At 36.4% G+C, this 22101-nt stretch overlaps 1 protein-coding gene and 1 non-coding gene across 3 annotated transcripts in view; both read right to left on the reverse strand.

Moving 5' to 3' along the window:
- DPYD (dihydropyrimidine dehydrogenase) overlaps positions 1 to 15669 on the reverse strand; it is a 795862-nt gene extending 780193 nt beyond the window's left edge. The window contains exon 1 of one of the 2 annotated variants that reach the window (XM_019747023.2): positions 15337 to 15669. In XM_019747023.2, coding sequence (XP_019602582.2) covers positions 15337 to 15375 — 39 coding nt within the window. In that variant the 5' untranslated portion in view covers positions 15376 to 15669. The remainder of the gene's footprint in view (positions 1 to 15336) is intronic. The other variant, XM_074319316.1, reaches the window with a different exon arrangement.
- Positions 2724 to 2830, reverse strand: LOC141568769 (U6 spliceosomal RNA). Its single transcript, XR_012491963.1, has one exon. It is a non-coding gene; the product is annotated as a U6 spliceosomal RNA (small nuclear RNA).
- Positions 15670 to 22101: the final 6432 nt, after the last annotated feature.

A 22101-nucleotide genomic window follows, 5' to 3' on the forward strand; every position in this document is an offset into this window, starting at 1 on the left:
TACTCATCTCAAGATGAGTAAATCACCACCTTGACTTTCAACACGGGCTTCTATCACTTTGGCTGTCATTTTACAGATTCATACTGAAAATAAATTTTAAGCAGTTACATTGCTGTTTAATAAGTAATAATTTTGCCAAATTAGTAGCATTCAGCTTCTAGTGAGATTTATTTTATTCATAGACTATTTTCTAAAAGGAACATATGAAACAGAACCATGTACCTTTTAAGACTTTTCTTCAATAAGGCATACCACTAGGAAACAATCTGCTATTATTCTCCATCTCAAATTAAATAAGTGTAATAACTTCCAGGTGTTTGATAAAAGGTACTTTCTATCACTGTATGATCAACATACTTTCTGTAAGCTTTCCTGGAACTTAAACTTATTCAAAGGTATAAACATTTTTTCTCAAGGATGATAGATACTAGTTATAATTAAGGTTATTGTGCTTGCGTAGAAGAGGATTTGACTTAATGGAAAACTGTAATAGGAGTTAACAAGGTTGCTACTTAATTACATAGCAATATTCGTGCTATTTACGTACTTGTTAAGATTTAAGAAAGCAAAAGCTAGGTAGATGATTAATACATCTTATTGTAGTATTTATATGAAGTGAAACAAAAACTTAAAGGACTCAGAACAATGTATTTAACAATATCACAAAAAATGTATCTCAGATTCCTTTTGCCTTAAAATTTGCTATATCGGATATAATATATTTTTACTGGAAAAAGAAAAGTTTAATTAAAATGAAATTTAACCCTCCTAAAAATGCAGGATAATAAATATTTTGAGTTATCCACTATTTTATACTGGATGAAGCACTTGATAACTTTTAAATGGTATTTCTCACAATTCATTTATAAGTTCCAAAATAGAGCTTCTGCTATAACCAGAATCTTGAAATAGGCAAAACATACTACCATATTATGCCATGTATAATATGCTCCTGTGTATAATGTGCACCCACATTTTTGGCCCAAACTTTCAGGGGAAAAAATCTCTCGTTTTAATTTTTCAACTCACATTTTTACTTGTTTATATTTATGTACTTGTTTTTTGTATTATAAAGGAATTTCAGCATTTATTGTTTAACATATTATGTACAAGAAATTTTATGTAACAAATAATTACAAAACACAAGAACAGACATAAGGTACAAGAAATTTTAAGTACCAGTAACAAATTTATGACATTTACGCATTATAAAAGGTCAAGAACTCTTAGTCATTGCAAGTTTGTCATAAGTTCAACAAAACCAATTATTGTATTCCAGGGTATTATTTTGCATACGGATATCGTTATTAATTTCTAGAGTTACATTTTTAACTCATAAGCATAAATAAAAGAATTAAAACTATTTATACAGATTTGGAATTAGTACTCCCCATGTATAATGTGCATCCTTATTTTTCCCTCACAAATTTGGGCAAAGAAGTGCCCATTATACATAGCAAAATATGGTAGCTTAGCAAACCAATATCTAACATGGGCAAGGCTGTGGAAATGTCCTGTGGTTATTAAATTAATTCTGTTATAAGCATAGCAGTATATTTAGAATCAATAATACTTTTTTAAATTATTCCTTGGAAAACTTTTGTTGGTAATATCTTAAAATGCATTGCTTTCCACTTTCTAACTCATCATTTGGTCATTTACATTAGTTAAACTATACTAGAGTAACACAGAGATCCAAATATTTAGTGTTTTCAAATCTTAAACTTCAGTTGGTCTTTTAAAAAAAAAAAAAAACACTGTACTTTTCCAAAACTGCTAGTCATATGGCCAAAGACAAAAACAACAGTGTCCCAAGATATGACAGATGAATAGCAATTGGAATCCTACAACAAGATGGAGAGGAGTGCAGAGAAGTCAGTGGTGGGCTGGACCCACCTCCAATGGGAGAGCCTATAGTTAACATCTCTTTCCAACTCCACATTTTTAGAGCTTTTAATCTGCCGATCAGGATGTGTTCACCCAATGTTAATCAGCAAACACTACAAATCAGGTCTTCCTTGCTCCCCCTCTCCCTTACTCCCAATTAGTCATTTACCAGCATGTCACTGGGAGGAACAATAAAGAGCACCACTGCTTTTCCTTAAAGCTCTTAATTTCTTTTTCATTTTGATATTGTGCATACTAATAAAAATTAAACCACATTTAAAGATGCCAGTATTAAAACAATGGGGTAATTCAGAGATTATTCCACAGTATTCACTGGGCAGCAAGGTAATCACAACATTTCAGTGACAATACCTTAATAATAATGGAAGGAACTCGCAGTTCCATGTCACTCCAAGGTAGTTTCCATGGGTATGAAAAGACACTTGTGAGCTTGAGTATGAGAACTTGCATAACTAGTCAGTGTGACTTAATTTCCCCAGAAAAGTTGACTAAAGGAATAAAAGTTATCAAACCCAAATGTTATATTTATTTTTAAATTAAATTTATTGGGGTAACAATGGTTAGTAAAATTACATAGATTTCCAGTGTACAATTCTGTAATACATCATCTATATATCACATTGTGTGCTCACCACCCAGAGTCGGTTCTCCTTCCATAAATATAACCAAACGTTTTATTTATTTATTTAAATTACAGTTGATTGGGGTGGCAATTGTTAGCCAAGTTACATAGATTTCAGGTGTACAATTCTGTATTACATCATCTATGAATCACATTGTCTTCACCACCCAGAGTCAGTTCTCCTTCCATCACCAAAAATATGGAAGGCTTCATGAATTGTTGAGTCATCCTTGCGCAGGGGCCATGCTAATCTTCTCTGTATCGCTCCAATTTTAGTATATGTGCTGCCGAAACGAACACTATATTTATTTTTAAGCCACATAATTTTATGAAGGTATACTATTTTAAAATCGAGACACTAAATAATTGCATAGATTCCTGATTTTTTTCATCTTCTGATTAACTGAGAACTAGACACATCGGTTTGTTTTGAACATTGTAGTGCAATTAGAATTACACAATAAGTACTTCTAAGAAATTGCCATTGTGGCATAATTAATTCAAAATTGTACAGTACTAAAGATGCAAAAGGGGCAAGGGTTAGCTAATATAAGTTAATCATAGATCATAGCCTTGTAATGACATTTTTTAAAATCCTCAAATATGAACTGGTTGTCTTGACAGTGACATCATTGTTGTTACAAAGTTGAATGCAAAAGAAAAATGTACTTCAGTAAAAGGGTCCAGTGAATCAAAGTTTTACCATACATGTGTAAGTGTATAGAAACTAAAGGGTGAAGAAAAGAATATACAGAATCCCAAAACCAATTCCAGTCTTACGGTCCTATTTAACATATTTCTTTTTCCTACTTTCTTCAACAAATGCAGAATCTGTCCTGTCAGAGGTCAAAGTAGCCTGGCAAAGGGCAAAACTGGTCAGTTGACACCATGTTGAAAAGTGATTGATGGTATCTCATCAGCTCCCTCCACTGCAACCATCTGGCCTGTGGTTTAGAAGCCATTCATACCTTGCTTCATTCACACATATGAAGGACTCTTTGAAGAACTGAATACAAAACATCTTATTGAAACACTTTGTGAATGCATACAGTTTGAAGAACTTCCCACTCCTATACTTTTTTGATTGATTCCGCATTTTCATGTCATGTATTTTAATGTCTGAATAAACAGCCAGGTAAAACTGGGCTCATCTTCGTAGGGTTTTAGTCTCCAGTTCCCTAGTGACTTCATCAAGCTATTCAACCTTTCTATGCCCTTGGCTTCATCATTTCTGAAACTGAGACATCTTTTACGGCTGGAAACAGGTTTTCAAGTAAGGCATCAAGGAAAAAATTACTGTGAGAGTGCAGACACATATTCACCCCTTTTTACTCTGCCAACCCCTGTCTTGGCCCATTTCAGCCTGGATAGCCCTTCTACACCTGTGCTTTGAAAAAGACACCCATCTCATTTTATAGCCCCTGAATTACTGGAAATTGGAATGAAGGTGAGAGGAGACTGTAACAAAACTGAAATGAATTTATTATAAATTATTAAATAAAATAAAAACAATATAAAACTAAATCATTGAATTGCATGAATGTGAGTTTATAATCTGCATACTTTAACCCCCAGGCACTTTTCACTTTCTGAGTTGATTTATAGTTATTTGTGAATTTGCCTCAAATTCTATTCTGGTATCATAAGCTCATTTAGGAGAGACACATTTATCTTTCTAGCCAGTCCCCACATAGTACTTAATGTACTGCCTAGGATATAGCAGATACTTAACAATAAGTTATAAAATTAAATAAAGGTATAAATATTTTGTTGGTAACTTAAGCTTTGGAAAATGTATATTTAAATTTTAGTGTAGATTTTAAAAGTTATCTACTTGATTCTTTACCATATTTGATAATAAATATACTTTCCCCTCATACAAGGACTATACAGGTTAAACAAATTCATGGTAATACCAGCAGACATACACTGGTATGAATTATCTGAATTCATTTGCTCCAAACAATAACTGTGAGGTAGACAGGACAAGCACCTTGATCACCATTTTACAGACAAGGAAATTATCTTAAGTTGACAAAGCTAAAAGTGGCAGAAGTATGACTTTAACAGCATAGCTAGGTTCTAAAATATAACCCTAATTACTTCCTTAAACTATGAATTTGAATTTAATAAAGATCTTCTCTCTTACAAATGTTAGATATCCCTAGATTCACAATATCTACTTCCAAAATACCTTCCCCTCTTTCCCTTCTTTTCCACAACTATTCCAGCTTCTTTACAATTCATACTAAAATCTGCATTCATTTGCTAGGGCTGCCATAAAAAATTACCACAAACTGGGTGGCTTAAAACAACAGGAACTTACTGTCTCAGAGTTCTGGAGGCTAGATGTTTGAAATTAAGGTGTCGGCCGAGACATATTTCCTCTGGAACCTGAGGTGCACACTCCTTCATTGCCTCTTCTAGGTCTGGTGTTTGCTAGCAGTTCTCGGCATTCATTGGCTTCTAGATGCATCACTCCAAGCTCTGCCTCTGTGGTCATATGGCCATCTTTTCTAACATATCTTCACATCCTCTTTCTTCTGTTTTCTATTTCTTATTACTCTGTGCTCCTGTCATCTACCAACCTGTTGGTCAAAACACCACCTTCTGCGCAAACTCAGAATTTTACATTGAGTTCTCAGTCTTTCACTACCTTCAATTCTTAGACTTCCACCGCCACTTGGAACATCTGGCCTCTGCCTCTTACTTAACCATCTCACCATCTCTATCTCTATCTATATCTATATCTATATCTATATCTATATCTATATCTATATCTATATCTATATATATAATTTTTTTGTTTCCTTCCACACTGCCTCAGCCACCATCTCCCTTGACATTGGTATTAATTACTGCACTATCTCCAAAAGCTTTATGTCAAACATGCCACTCTAATCCTCACTCCTTATACTCTTCCACCTTCCCAGAACTCTTTGACCTTGAGACAGCCAATCCACTGAGCACCACCCCACACCCCCGTGTATTCTCACCACCCATCTTCCCTTTCTATTCCGACTTCCCTCAGAAAAGATTTCATGATCCACCATTATGACATCCTCACAACACCTTTAATTCCCTGTCCCTGTCTCTCTCTCTCTTTTTTTTTTATTTTATTGCCCAGGCAAATCTTAACCCAATTAAATCCATTTCTTTAACTACTTTGAACCCAAGCAGTAAAAGTGGCTAGAGAAGCCACAATGACATTCATTGCTCTCATGTAAATTCTTGACAAATTTAAAATGGAAAACAAATACTGCTTACAAACGTATTATACTTTCTTACTATTTTCATTCTCTCACTTTCCAGAAAATCGATTCATACTTTTATTTGTGCTTCAAATCTATATCCTGTTTTCCTCTTATTCTCAGTGATCTTGCATCACACTCTTGCTGAAAAAAATAAAAACAATCAGGTGGGACTCCCTGTTCTTCCTACCACCCCATATATATCCTCTCTGCCTTCCATCCGACTCTAATGCTTTTACTATCAATCCTATTCCCTCTCATCAAACAAATCATTTGTGCCCTCTATGTCCTTCAGCACTACTGTCTCTTTCTACTGGATCTCTTTCATTAACATATGTACATGTTCTATTCTCCCTTCTAGCTACTTTCCTTTTCACCTAATAGTTCACTAAAAAATTAAAAATAATTACTAACATTGAAAATGGTATTGTTTTATACACTAATAGCAGCCATATGAATTGGTACAACTACAAACATTTCAAACCCTTACAAAAGTCATACTTAGCATTGACAACTTTCATTCTAGAATCTTTTCATATAATGTGATCTTAAACAAATATAAAGAATGTTTTAAGTTTTGTTTATTACTATCTAGTGAGGGGCAATAACTTTCACGAACCATGTAAGAATTTCCTTCAACTGTTTCTATCTCTTTCAAAAAGATTGAGGCTTAAGCATACCAATGTTTGGAGTTCAGATTGCAAGTAAATTTTAGCTTTAAAATGCAGCATGAATCTAAAGTTATTTTGTTTAACACACCTATGATAGAAATTGTTTTGCTTTATTAAATTTGTCATCATGAGAAAAATGTGTTGAGTCAAAGTAGTTACTCTTACTACCCCTTTTCTCTTTCAGTACCATGAGGAAAAAAAGAAAAATTGTACACACACACATACACACACACACACACACACACACACACACACACACACACACATCACTCATAGTTCTAAGGTAAAGGCCCAGGATATAAGAATTCTTTTAGAATCTAGTCTGCCAGAGTGGTTGGTGGGGGTGGGGGGTACAATATGTGTACAATATGAAAGTTTCTATCTTTGGTCACTTGTTGAAATATCTGCTCTTGATGTTACATTTATTCATTCAATATTACAACCTGAGATTTATCCATTCACAGTAACAATCTGAGCCCCAATTACTCGTCCTGTTCTCACAGAGGAATAAAAATAAGGAACTATGCAATCAAGCCACGATCTACAAGGAAGCATCAGATCAGGATTGAGTCCACACCAGCCACGTCCACATCATAAGACACTATCCAGATGCCTAAGTGTTATGTAGCCTTGTATTAGTTGTGGGAGGATGAAACAAATGGGTAATTGGTTCCAATGCCATTTGGTCTTTTCTGACAAAATTCAGTTGAATCATTTAGATGGGAAGGACAGAAATGAAATGCACTATATATCATTGAAGCCAACTCTCTCACATCTATTTACAAAACAATGCTTTAAGCACAAAAAATAAATAAATAAATAGTTTAAGCATTATTCTTAACAACTACTACTAAAAACAAAGTAAATGTTTGATAATAAAGGAGAGGCTTGAATAAACTTTGGTATCTCCACTCCCATGGAATATCATGCTGTTAGTACTAAGAATGTGGGCTGATACTTCTAACAGGATAAGAAAGCAAATATAAAATTATATATTTCATATTTAGAAAGAAAAAAAGAAACTTTATTCATAGGAAAGAAAAGTACTACATCACTTCAGCATGGCTGTTTTAGGTGGTATGACTGTTTGGGGTCTTCTTTTCCCTTTTTTTGGTATTATTTAAATTTATGTAATGATCATGAAAAATAATTTAAAAATTAAATCAGAGGAACAAAAAAAATCAAAAAAAAAATTTAATGAAAATTAACACTAAAAGAATATTTTGTTGTGAAAGTTATGCTTTAACCCTAGGGATCTTTGAATTATGTAGGATTTCAAACATTTTGCCCCAGCAGTCCCTAATATTTATCATAGAAGAATATCTAAAAGAATGTCCCCCAAAATTTGAGTTCCCTGTGGTACAGAGTTAGAGAAAGGTAGCTGAAATTCCCCGTGGGGCTGAGGACGCCATCATTTGTACTCTGGTTTCCACTGACAGTTATCAATAACAAACACTGACTTACAGAGTCCCATCTTTTTTTTTTTTTTTTTTTTTTTTTTTTTGAATTTCTGGTCTTAATTCCTAGCTAAAAAGAGCTATCCTAGAGACACAAAATATGAATTTATTAATTCCAGATCACCTTATAGAAGTCCAGCCATATATAGAAGGAACATGTTTTTTTTCTATGTGCTCACAAGAGATTTTGCTCATTTGTTCAATTAAAAAGAAAAGGAAGCAGGCAAGCATGAAGACAAGTGAATAAGTATATAAAATCCATATAGCTGATATAAATAGTACACTTAATCCTACCTGGCACGTAAAACAGAGCAGTTAAGACAGCACCACCTCTGCATTCCTTTAATATGATCACTCAGCAGGTCACATTTCCAAACAATTGCACCATTGCCATATTTTATTACAAACCACCCTTAAAAGACTAATCAATAGCAAACTCACTGAGGAATCAGCACACTCTTCACAGGGGTTAAATGATTTCCACAAGGTCAGATAGCAACACATAGAGCAAAACATCCTCAGACTTGACCCCTATCCCAGAATACTTATTTTAATTAAGATATAGTAAATATTCATTTTCTTCTACTGTTTTGCTGAAGATTTTCACATGGTCTTCATATTAGACTAACATTTTCCAACTTTTAGTATGCTACTATAACAAATTTTTAATATCAGTCAAAGGATTTCACAAAGATTTAACAAATAATCCACAAAGGTAAGTCAATCCTGGGTAGGTAAAACAAGTTGAAAATTGGGGGATGAAGTTTTGGGAGAGAAGTGAAAGTCCTGTGGGTGGGGAGTGGGTAACAGCAGAGAGTGGCTGGTATAAAATATGGGGGAGGGGGAGGAAGAGTCAGGGCTCCATCCATGAGCACCATCTGTATAAATCAGGCCTGGAGTTGACAGGTAATTTTGTGTGGGTCTCCAGAGAAGTGGCCCTCAGGGCTTCATTATTGATGAAGAGATTTTTCTTCAAAGTGGCCCAGTCAGGAGTGCCTCAAGGGGACATTCATAAGCACTCATAATATCAATTTCCAAACACCTGGGAGGTAGGGACACAGATTGTCTCTTTAATTATTATGGTTGAGGTAGAGACAGTGAGAATGCTATTATACAACCAAGCTGAAATTCGCAAAGAAACAAAATTATTACAACCTAGTGCAAAAAGTTTATTATCTGAATCATACTTCAGAAAGGGCATGGTTTACCTTTCCTGGTGCAAAATAGGTTGATCTCCAACTCCCTCCTTCATAGGATTTCAAACGTTATTTATTAAAAAATACAGTAGGTACAGGGATGCTTAGACATCGAGAAAAAAACTTTATTTGAAGCTAATATGCTTCTTAGAGAAATTATAAGCTTAGTCTTGTTTGTACAAAGAAATAATCTGAGTTGCTTTTTTTTTTTTTAAATAATTGTGTAAGGATTTCTTTTCAGAAAAGGACAACCCAAATCCTTTCTAAATACTCAGAATGCCAAGAAATAATATTCACCAGTGCATTGGTCTCGATATAATCTCAAAAAACAATCAGGAAAACACTAAAGAATCAATCCACTGCAGTAAAACAGTGGGGTTGGGGGAGGGGGGGACCAGTCCTGGGTTTGAATCTTATTCTGCAGTGTATTAGATGTGGATGATCCTGTATAGACAAAGCCTATGACACATACTTTAATCTCCTGTAGCTTACACTAGAGGGCTGGCAATACAGTCAGTATTAAAAATATTTTTAAAACAGAGACAAAAGGCAAAAGGGGTGTGTCTCTTTAATTTGACCTGAATTTCAGAGAGTTCCTCATCTCATTGGTAATACTAACAACTAGAATGCAGGAACTTTCCCATCAGACATATCTGCAACATTTTTGCATCTATAATGAGCCTCCCCACATTTCTTTTAACTTCATTACCCTCCCTCATATATTTTAAGACTTTGATACTGCTAGATAATTCTTAGAGTTGAACAAAACTATAGCCAAATGATGTTGATATAACACACGACATATGCAATAATAATATTTAAACTTACTACCGTTAAAAAAACATACATTTCATATGACAGATGCTGTCTGAAGCATCTTATGTATGTGACTCCAATTACTGCATGAAATCATTAAGATTAAATACAAATGACAGAGGAAGAAATGACAGTCCAGAAAGAACTCCACCACAATCGCATAAATAAATAAAAAATAATAGTGCCAGGATTTGAACCCTTAATATAATGTTGTGGGTTTTTTTTTAACTAACCATGAACTGAAGCTTGATGTTGTGAAATACAAAATATATAACTTTATACAAAAGTACTGAATTTCTAACATCAATAAACAGATACCTGCTCAGTCTAAAAGAAAAGTTAAATGCTGAGTTAAATGCAGATATTTCATATCTACTACTATAACATTTTAATTAAGAGCAATGAAAGAAGTAATCATTATAAACCACAGGAAAGACATAATCTTATTAAGAGTTATCTCAGTAGTGTAACTGTCTCCAGGATATCTGTGAACACCCACACTATTGATGTTTGAAGCCAAAAACTCCTGACTTGTCTCAGAGGATTAAAAGCAAATGAAGTCCAGAAGGTAAACATGTTACATTTGAAAATAAAAATCCTGATTATAGATAAATTTATAAGCTTAGAATGTCTTATTAAATATTTTCAAATCAAGGCAGGGTATAGATGACAGAATTTTCCTTATCGTTTTAAGTACTAAAGGTTTCTGCCTATTTGTCATTGTATTTATATAGCTAAGAGTCAGAAAAATAAATTGGCCAATCTTACTTTTCAATCTCTGTAGCTGCATTGATACCTGAACTACATCAAATCTCTTATATTTTCTTTGTCTTATAATTTTATTACTTATTTTTCTTTTTAGTCTCATTGTCTTTAATTTTAGTGTTTCTAACTTTGTAATTTAGGCTTATGCTAATTATTAGAAGTCTCCCATAGTGACCAGACACGTTTACCTCACTGGAACTTCTATTTTTCAGTTCTTCTGTTGTTGCCTGTTTATATACAGAGTTTGGTGAAATGCTATACTCAAATAGTTAAAGAAAGATATGATTGCTTAAATTTCATCCAATTATCTTGGTATTTTGACTCTATATCTTCTGGGGACTCTTATTAATTCCTTACTGTAAATATCCAGCTTTCCAAAACTGAATTTTTCTTCCAAAATGTAAGAAAGGAGGCTACTGAAATTCTAGCATATTTTTACAATTAAACAACGAGTCAACACTATCGGCTATGATTAATGTTAAGCAGATCCAATCTAAAACAATCTCCCTAGTGACAGATTCATCATTAGTCATTAATCTCACAGTTTTTAATTAAACTACTAAACCCAGTCATCTGAATTCACGTGTAGGAGGTAGAATTTTTTTAACTGTACTAAAATATATATGTGATCATACTTAGCTATAGAAATGTGTAGTACCTTAAAACTACCAGGAGCCATCACAAGAATGAAGTCACTTTTCACATCACATAATCAGACACATTTCTACTTTTCACCTAAATTCCTTAGAAAGGAGAAATAGTTTAACACAAAAGTAAGTATGGTCTACTAGACAACTTAAAGTAGGGAGGACGAACACATTTTTAATAACTCAAACTCACAAAACAGGTTTCAAGTTTAAATTTTAAAAAATGCTTTAAAAGCCTTAGCAAGTCAAGATAGCATTTTCCATTGATCTGTGGTGCCCAGTCAATAAAAAGACAAGAAAAGACTATTACTTTTACACTGAGTAAAAAGCATGTAAGTTTAAGTAAATAAATAAATAACCCATAGCTTCTGCAAATTGAATCCTTATTCTCTCCTTGGATCCAGGACCTTTCTCCCTAGGGACAAAAGCAGTTATGACAAAGGGTATTCTGAAATAATCTTTTGCCATCTCTACCAATTCATTCCCCATGACTTTCCTTTTTTCAAAATACTCCTTAAAATTGACTTCCTCGGAGTTGTTTCCATTATACTCCATCTTCCAAATCCATCCTTTTATTATCTTATTTTCCTAATAAACACAGAAAATTCTCAATTATCTCCTCAAATGAATAGAAGCTACTGTATAATTCAGAAATCATTTTTATTTGACTCAAAATGCATTGCAATTTTGTGGACAATGGACGGAAATCCCTTTTTATCCAGGGTAAATTTGAAATGGGCTTATAACCCCTTAATACTAACTGGTAATTCAAAGGATGGACTTGACTTATGATTGTGGAAGCAGTGGAGTGGTTGGTAGCAATTTAGTTGGGTTGTAAATGTTTATCAAAATTACTAGCATTCAAAGAGTTAAAAGCTCCCTGAAGCTGCACACATTTTCCTTCAGCTACACTTTTATAGTCTGTTCTCAATTATCCATGTCAGTGGAGGGGAACAAGATAGTGAACTCTTCCAAAATCATTCTTACTTGCTTTTAAATGTGCAGATACTATATTGGTTATCAATTCAAACTAAATAAAGTACTGTGCAAGTACTGCTGATGTTAGGGACAGTGATCCATGTCTGACATTCACCTTCTTTGTAATCTTCTCAGGAGAACTTGTATTCAAAAACCATCCTTGACAAAATTCAGCTGTATCCAAAAAGTGAGTCCACAAAGTAAAGTAACTTTTAAAAGTATATAGATACTGCTAATGAACTTTAGAATACTAATTATTTCATTAGCATTGATGTTCCTGATATTTTTCTATATATTTTTTAACACGTTTGTCCTTTTTGCTGACAAGAAAATGTGAACTTATATTTGTTAATTATCTTTTCAAGTATTACTTTCCTTACTTAACATATTACGCAAATATGACTTAGAGAAGCTTGGTAACTAGCCTAAAGGCACAGGGCCAAAAAGGGTTGAACTAGACCTTAACCCCAGGCAGTTAGCTCCAGATTCTTTGCTCCGAACCACATTGAGTCTGGAAAAAAAATGTGACTTCTCTTGCAACTTCTCCATTACAATGACAACAATTTTTGAGTATATGAGCTAGGTTCTATTGCCTAGTATCTATTATCTACTAATGCATCCTTGCTATGCCTATCTTCCAGCCTAGGGACATTCCAGTTTTGGAATTTAGTGACCTGATTTTTTTCATGCTCCCAACCCTTCAAACCCTGATGTGATGTTGGATTGAGGCTAGAAATCATGGAGTGAGCACACAAAGCAACTTTTTATACCTCAATAACCTTTTTCCTCAGAAACAAAGATATTTCCTGGCTGCTTCACTGAAACCAAAGGTTCTGTAGATAGCTTTCAGGGAAAACTAAATCACTAGTATAGTGGGTTGTCACCATCACTTTCTGTTCTTTTCACATTTATCTGGTGAACGTATATCTGTTTCTTACTGATACATTTTTTTAAAGATTACTTCCTTCTCCATGTATTTGAGACTAAGGCAGTGGTCACACAATCAGATCAATCTCTAGACAATAGATTTAATAAATTCATTCAAGGAAAGCCAATCCAGCGTATGCACTCAAATTAGACAGAAAACTGACCTTTCATAATTCATTCTGATTCTTCAAACAAAAGTGAGCTTTCGTGAGTCAGGACCAACTAAGACATCTATGCTTGAACGTGTTCCTCTAGGCTTAATGTATTTTTCCTCACTGCATTATATTTTACTGATTCCATGCTCTTTCGTGGTACTCATGAATCACGGGTATTGCTTTGAGGGAAAAGTAAGGTACTATGTGTGATGAAAGATGTTACTCATTAAAGTGTCTTGCATATACGAACAACATAAAAGCTGAAAACCCTTGAAAACCACTATTCTAGATGACAAGTAACATCAGGCAGACTGGTCACTTAGACAAAGGTTAGATGAGGCAAGTACATGAGACAGCTTGGATTTCTTAGTCTTGGTTGAAACAGTTTAAGACATTAAGCCTTATAAGACTTATAAGACTACTTAATGTTTCGCTGACATTTTTTTTCTTTTGTGTATTGTAGTTAAGAACTGATTTCAAAGACAACTGCAAGAGAGTACAGAGAAAGAAATCAGTTAAGCAGATAACATGCCATTCTAAAATTCAAAAGTCAAAAGCCAAAAACCACCTATCCTGACACTTATTTCTGAAATCGTACTGCCTGAATGCTGTCAGAAGTTTGCTATTATTGACTCGATAGGGGGAAAAAAAGGATTAGATTGAGTCAAAGTAACAAGGGCCAAATGAGTAAATGAAGTAAATGAAGTATGAGTACTATGAGGACTATGAGTAAATGAAGTATCTTTTACCCAGTGCACACATAAATAAATACTGGGTTAAATGTATCATATTGGTTAATATGAAAAGGTAAATTATCCACAAGAGAAACCACAAGTAAATTAACTGGAGAGGTCCATATAATATACTTTGGCTCTTGTTGCTAAAATGGATTTTTCAAGCCAGTGTATGGAATTTGGAGAAAACATTACTACCATCCCCCAAACAGAACACAAAGTTCTTTCAACCAATGACATGGCAAAATGGGGCAAAAGCAGCTATTCTTCAAACAGGTCGTTTTAAACTTTTACTTGAACCACTGAAAGGACTGAGGAAAGGAAATTTTGTCATTTCTAAAGAAAACAAACACACACGTATACACCAGAGTAGGAGAGTGAAACAAAGAAAATCCCCAAACAAAACCCAACAAAAAAAGTAAAAACCGGTATATCTTATCTCAGCTACGCTGACATGGTTTAGTATGTCTAAAGTCACTGTTTATAATTAAATCCTTCTCATTTCACACATAAAGGTCCTAGGGAGAACTCAAAGTTATGCTCAGTTCAGGTAAGATCTCATTCACAGGAAGAAAGATGATATTTATACAGAAACAGAGGGCAAGACGGAATAAAAAAACTGTTGAGAGAAAAACCACGGTTTATTTGTTTTTCTGGCAGCACTGCATTTTCATGTTCTCAATACATTGTTTCATTCTTTCCTACGTTAAATTAGTTTATAAGCAATACTAATCGGTGACACACAGATCTTCCTTGATACACTCCACCTTGGCAAATATCCAGGATTCAGGCACTGGAGGTGGGAGCAGCAGACAGGTGTGCTGAAAGCACACGCGGGGTGCAAGGGGAGGCGCGGAGAGGCAGGACTGGGAAGCGGGAGCTCCTGTCCGGCAGACTCCACCTCTCTCCAACTCTTGTGCTTCTTCAGTCCCGCCGTTCAGAGCCGGACAGGACAGGCTTCCTTAGTCCCCTCCGAAGTCAACAGCCCGGTCCCAACCCAAAGGGCAGCGGCTCGGGTCATGGGACTCCTCCACCGGGTCCCCGCCCGCGCGGGGAACTGGCTGTTCCGCCACCCCGCCGACCTCCCGCGGAGGCCAAGTTTCCCTGGCTCCCACTCTTCCCCGGGCGCGGCGGTGGCCCGGGTGCCTTAGGGGCCCCCACCATCTGGGCCCCCCACCCGCCCCTGGAAAGCCAGCGCGCAGTCGGTACCTCGATGTCCGCCGTGTCCTTGCTGAGCACAGGGGCCATGGCAGTGCCTAAGTCCGGAGTCCCCTAGAGGCAGAAGCTCCGTGCGTCCTCAGGCTTCAGAGACCGAAGTGACACCTTCCGGGAGCGCGCGTGGAAACAGCAAGCCCAGGGCGAGCTGCGCAGGGGCGGGGCGGGGGGCGGTGACGCCCGGGGCGGGGGCGGGGCGAGCTGTGAGGCCACGCCCCCGGCGGGGCTCGCGCTCCGTCCTGTGGATCTGGGGCCAGCTTCAGCCCGCTGAACTGCCCAAGAGAGCAGATTTTGGTAGCCCTTCCGGTTCCCTACCCCCAACCTGGCGGCTTGTTTTTCTTTTGCCGGCGGAAGGAAGGGTGGGAGAGAGTGCTCGCTCTGAGAACTGTTCTTTGCTCTATAAACTGTTTAATGCTGAGCTAGGTAGGCGAGGACCAGATGTGACAGACCCACGGATTAAAGGTAGAAACAGTCCGCGCTCTAAGTAACAAATTGTTCCTTTTCTTTCCTTCCGCAAGAACCCCTCGAGAAGCAGAAACATTGCATTTCAGGAACAAGCTGGTAAATGTTCCTCCATCCACCCAACAAATAGTCTGGCAAGGATCTGGACTGAGGTGGAGAAGGCCAGGGTGTGGGCCTTCTGAGAGTTGACAATCCCTGGGGGTGGGGAAAAGGGATGTGAGGACCAGGCCAGCAATAATTCCTACAAGCCACAAGAGACAAGTAGTAGGTGCTGTAGGTGGTACAAAATCAAAGTTGTGTTTTTTGCAGAATAATCCATTCTCATGGCTCTTTTAAAAACTAATTCTAAAATGTGAAGCTCTTTTGAAAACTTGCACTTTATATTTTGTTTTAGAGCTTGCTTAGGATATGAAGCGATTTTATTTACAGGTGGTCTCAATCCAGAAAATATTCACCTCATCTTCAAGTATATCTGTACTCCAGACTTTCCTTCTTCTTCCCCAGTTAGATAGATGCAGAATTCACCCTTCTCCCATAACACTTTCTGCATACTTCTATTAAGGCTTTCATTGTACTTCTTTTTTTTAATTTTTTTTAAAAACTTTTTATTTATTTAAGTGTGTTTTTCCAAAACCCATCAGCTCCAAGTCAAGTAATTGTTTCAATCTAGTTGTGGAGGGTGCAGCTCACAGTGGCTGGCCCATGTGGGGATCCAACCTGCAACCTTATTGTTAAGAGCACTGAGCCCTAACCGACTGAGATAACCCCGCCGCCCCTCATCATACTTCTTAGTGCTCTTGATTTGCACACAGGTGAATTTGATTCTCAAAAGGGTGAATTTGATTTGCAGAAGGATGAATTTGTTTTGCACATGCGTGAAGTTCATTTGCACAATGGTGAATTTGATTTGTACAAGGTTGAAATTGATTTGCACATGGGTGAATTTGATTTGCACAAATGTGAATTAGATTTAAACAAATGTGAATTTGTTTTGCACAAGTGTGAATTTGCTCTGCACAAGTGTGAATTTGATGAGAATTCTCTGCACACATGAGAATTTGATTTGCACACTGGTGAATTTGATTTACGAGGGTGAATTTTTTTTTTACAAGCATGAATTTGATTTGCACTAACATGAATTTGATTTGCACTAGCATGAATTTGATTTGCACTAGGGTGAATTTGATTTGATTTGCTCTTGGCCAGATTGTGATCAACTTGGATTCAAGTATTTCCTCTTTATTGTTATTCTTTCTTTAGTTCCTTCATCATTTAATTCAACAAGTATTTACTGAATGTTTTCAATATGCCAAACACTGTGTTAGGTGCTTTGAATATAGTAGTCTTCAAGAAGACACATCACCCTAATGGAGATAATATTCAGTAAGCAAGTAAACAGAGGGATAACAGAGTGTTTGGAAGATAAAACAGGAATAGGACAGAATAACTAGAGTGTGGGTGCTCACTAGCTTGAGTGGCTGGAGAAGGCTTTTCTAAACAAACCATCAGATTACCTTCCAGAACCTGGAATTTACTAGAAGGTAGGTAACATTTTTCCTTCTGTCAACAAGAGGTTGCTGCCACCAATCCAATACCAACAGGAGTCTCCAATCTAAAGTGCAATAAAAGGAGAAACTATTTAGATGAACAGTTTGTAAACCTGGGAAACACAGCCTCAGGAGGAAACTGTTAAGTGCCCTCCCCAAGATAAAGGGGAGGCCACTTTTTATAGAGAAAGTATCTGTTCTGGTCCCTAATTGGTCCATTTTATGCAAACGAGGACTCCAAATTTCACAGTTTTGTCCAAATAGTACTGTCCTTATGGTCATTACGAATCCACTCTGATTGATCAGTAAACATGCAAATGAGGATATGATTGTACAGCTTCAAAGAGATGGGACAGGTCTCAGCCACTTGGTCAAAAGATGATTCCAAGAACTTCTTTATAAGCGTTGGACCAGCCATCAGGGACAAGGTGCAGAAGTCTTGGCAGCTCGATCTGTGTCTCTACCTTTTTATGCAGCCTGTGTGACAGGGTCCTGTCAGCAAAGGCTGCTAGACTCTGATTATGAGTTTGAGCCAGTTAACCACAAGGAGTCCTTCTTGGCATGTAGGGGGTGTGACAATTAAGTTCATGAACTGGTTGCAACCAGGTTGCTAACCTTTTTTTTAAATATCAGAGGGATTATTCATTATGAATTTGTACCAACTGGACAAACACTTAACCAAGTTTACTATTTGGAAGTGCTAAAAAGGTGGCATGAAAAATTAGATGACCTGAACTTTTCACCAACAATTCATGGCTCTTGCATCACGTTAATGCACCAGCTCACATGGCACTGTCTGGGAGGGAGTTTTTAGCCAGTAAACAAAAAGCTGTATTGGAACACCCTCCCTGTTCACCTGATCTGGCCCCCAATGACTTCTTTCTTTACCTGTAGATAAAGGAAATATTGAAAGGAAGACATTTTGATGACATTCAGGACATCAAGAGTAATATGACGACAGCACTGATTGCTATTCCAGGAAAAGAGTTCGAAAATTGCTTTGAAGGGTGGACTAGGCACTGGCATCAGTGCATAGCTTCCCAAGGGGAGTACTTCGAAGGTGACCATAGTGATACTCAGCAATGAGGTACATAGCATTTTGCTAGGATGAGTTCATGAACTTAATTGTCCAACCTCATATGATTCTTCTCAGAGTCAACACTTAAATCAAATAATATTATTTAAAAAAATTAGAAAGTTACATAGAAACCTTGGAATCATCCTTGAATCTCTTTTTCTCCCACATTTAATCTGTCCCAAAGTTCTCAGGATTCAACCTCCTAAATAGATCTTGGAGTGTTTCTTCATTTCTCCATGTTCACTGCACCCACCAAGGTCCAAGCTACTGATATTCAGCTTCTATTCTTATCCCTCTCTACTCCAGATTGAGTTTTAAAAAGTATTAAAATTGGCTCATCACACACACACACACACACACACACACTCATAAATCATTCAATGGTTCCCATTACAATCAGAATAAAATGTAAACTCCATTGGTGACCTCTGAATAATCTGCCCTTTTCCTCTTCTCCAACCTCGCCAAGGGCCACTCTTGCTATGACTGGTATGTTCCTATCTTTCTATCCTCCAATCACTTTTCTCCTTTGGAGTACTCTTCCCATTCTACTCATTCTTTAGCATTCTCAGGGAAGCCTTCCTTGATGCATTCCCCACTAGCAGCAAAATTAGACCCACCTTGTCTCTGTGGGACACACTATTTTTTTCCTCATAGCTCTGTCAGATTTTATTTAGATATTTATTTGAGGGAGACTTTTTTAATACTTGTCTTCCCTTTAGAATGTAAGCTCCAGGAAGAGAGGGCCCGTGTCTGACTTGGTTGTCTACTGGATATTCAGTTCCTAGCCTAGGACTGATAGGTAGGAGAGTAAAAGAATTATACACATACATACATATATATATATATATAATATGATATATAATTATAATGTTATGGTTCCTTCTCTAATTTAACCAGAAAGACTCAATGTAAGTTTCCTAACCTCCAGAGATATAGACTCATGTGCTCCTTTAGGTTTCACTCTAATATAAATCTGACCAGTTAGCAATCCATACTTTAGTTGTTTTATGGGTACAAATGTCCCAGTTATCCTTTAGAGTTAGACACTGTATTTCCATATTTGTTTTTCATGATTATTATTCTCCTAAACACCACAGAAGATAAGCCCAAAATACAACGTCTTTAGAAAGGTAAGAGGTTCTTCAGTGACACTAAATAATCAAATTTAGAATTTAAATGCTATTTTACCATCCCCCCCCCACCTCACCAAACAGATGTATTCTGTTCTGAGATATTTAATTAAGGCATCTAATCAATTGCTCACAGGACACACCTATACTCTGTTATCAGCAACTGAATCTAATAATATTTTAAATGTACTGAAATACCACGTTAGACACAGTTATACCTGTAAATAATCCAAGCTGTTTAAAGCTAAGTGCAAATGCATTCACACCACTTTCTAAAAGTTGTAAATTATGATGGCATTTTTCAAGCTGTCCCTCCATCTGGAAGACAGTCAAATATCAGGTGTTCTACATTATTATTTTGTAGGCTTTGAAGAGACATTTCATCTAATAGTATACAAATTACCAAGATGTATCTCAGTTTAATAGTTTACATTGTACAAATTATTATTGTTGTTATTATTACCATAGTCAGAAGGAAAGCTTATGAGTCATCTTTCATTTCTGAGAAATTATTCAGTACCATAAATTTAGAAACACAATAAAAATTCAGACTTCCCTGTACTTTCATTTCCCCCTTCTAGTCTAGCATTAAGCGATTGCTTTCCAGATACTCTTTGGAAGGTAATTTTCTCCCAAAAAAGTCAGAGACTTTGATTGATCAAGGAGACCTATTTCCCCCGCTCCTGATTTCCTAAGTCCAGATTAACTCCTATCCAAACTGCCCAAGAGGATTAAGACCTAAAATCAGCTGGGTCCAAATATTTCTAGTATTCCTACACAAACCACTCATAACGTATATATTAGTTGTATTTTATGGATAAACTTGGTATAATTTATTCCACTACATATACCATGTACCCTGTATGAATGCACATGTGCACGCACACACACACACGGGTTCTATATATATGTATGTATATTATGTGATACCATAAAAAGCACAAATAACACAGAGAAACTACAAACCTGTCTCAGAAATTTATTCAACAATTATTTGTTGTGTGCTACTGTTTCCCGCACTGTGATAAGCATTAGTGATACCTCAGTGTATAATAAAGGCATGGTCCTGGCATCACAAACCTTAAACCACTAGCTCAAAAACACACTGTCTCCTAATGGTTTTGAGTAAGTGATCTAACTGAATGGGATTATTGTGAGAGTTAATGGCAAATTGCATGTGATAGTAGTTTGTATGATTGACATATGATTGACTCTGAATGATTTGGGGTAAAATGCAGTGTGAGTAGGTTTATAGACTTTTCTGACTTTAAAGCAGGAAAAAAACACCCTCTAGAATGAGTATTTCCTGAATCCCCCTCATTACCTCTAGGCTTTTTCTTTAAGCTTGTTTCCTCTCTCTCACCATCAAAAGTTACCATAATTCCAGCAACTGGTGTTTAAAGCTATCTCTTTGTTTTCTTGCTGGACTTCTACTCTTTCGTAGTTTCAAGTACATTTATATTTGGAATTGAGACAGAACCTTCTTTAAATGATTTATTGTTCTTTTTTGTCAGCTGTAGTGGATGCTGTGATGTGCCTCCCAGATCCCCATAGTTCCCCACAACCCATTCACGACTGAGGTTCTCATTCTCATTCCCACAACTGCTGGGAGGGTTGGTGGTTGATAGCTCTCTGCTGAGTCCCTCCCTGGCAATTGTCCCTGGTTACAAAGAGCCATTCACCTAAGGATCATGTCTCTTCCTTGGGTAACAAACCTCCAATGACTGCTTGATGTGGAGCTATAAAGGCCTGGCACTAGCCTCAATTCAAGGCAACTTTGAGGGGCCATCCCAACTTCAGAGGTCCCTCGAGGAATCATCTGAGGTATTTGTTGGGATGACAATGGAGTTCAACTTCTCCCTCTGTCCATCCTGCTTCAGCCTCCACCCTCACAAGTCCTCATCCAGACAGCACTTCCCAATAAATAAACTTCCTGTATGCACATTTTTATCTCAAAGTTCACTTTCCAGGGAATCTAAGCTGTGTTTGTCACCACTGTATGTTGTTTAACTGATAGAATATATTGCATGTAAAATGTACTTAACTATCCACATGTCTGGATATAAAAATTGACTGATATAATAAGGTCCCCTCATTTATTTCAATGTTCTGAGATATTCCTACCTTTTATCCATTTATTCATACCACAAATAAATGGATTCTTATCATCCATTTATTCATATCACAAATAACAGTGTATCTCATGTATACTAGGTACAGTGTAAGATACTGCAGGTACCACGGTGAGCAAAATAGAAGCAAACTCTATACTCAACACAGCTTGCAGATGAGTTAAGGAAATGAACATTCATCAAGTAATCACACAAAAATATAATATTTATTGTGAATAACAATACCAAGAGAAAATGGAGCACTGTTGTAGCAGACGGACCTGAGAAATCAGTAAAGGACTCCTTGATGAAATGTCCTTGCTGCTAAGATCTGAAGGACAGTAAGAGTTAAAAAAGAAAAAAAAAAAAAGTTGAGAAGGTAAATGGCTCTTTATTTATTTAATATAAAAAGAAGAAGGAAGGGGAGA

The sequence above is a fragment of the Rhinolophus sinicus genome, linkage group LG14 (genome assembly GCF_036562045.2).
Source record: "Rhinolophus sinicus isolate RSC01 linkage group LG14, ASM3656204v1, whole genome shotgun sequence".
NCBI classification, from domain to species: Eukaryota; Metazoa; Chordata; class Mammalia; order Chiroptera; family Rhinolophidae; genus Rhinolophus; species Rhinolophus sinicus.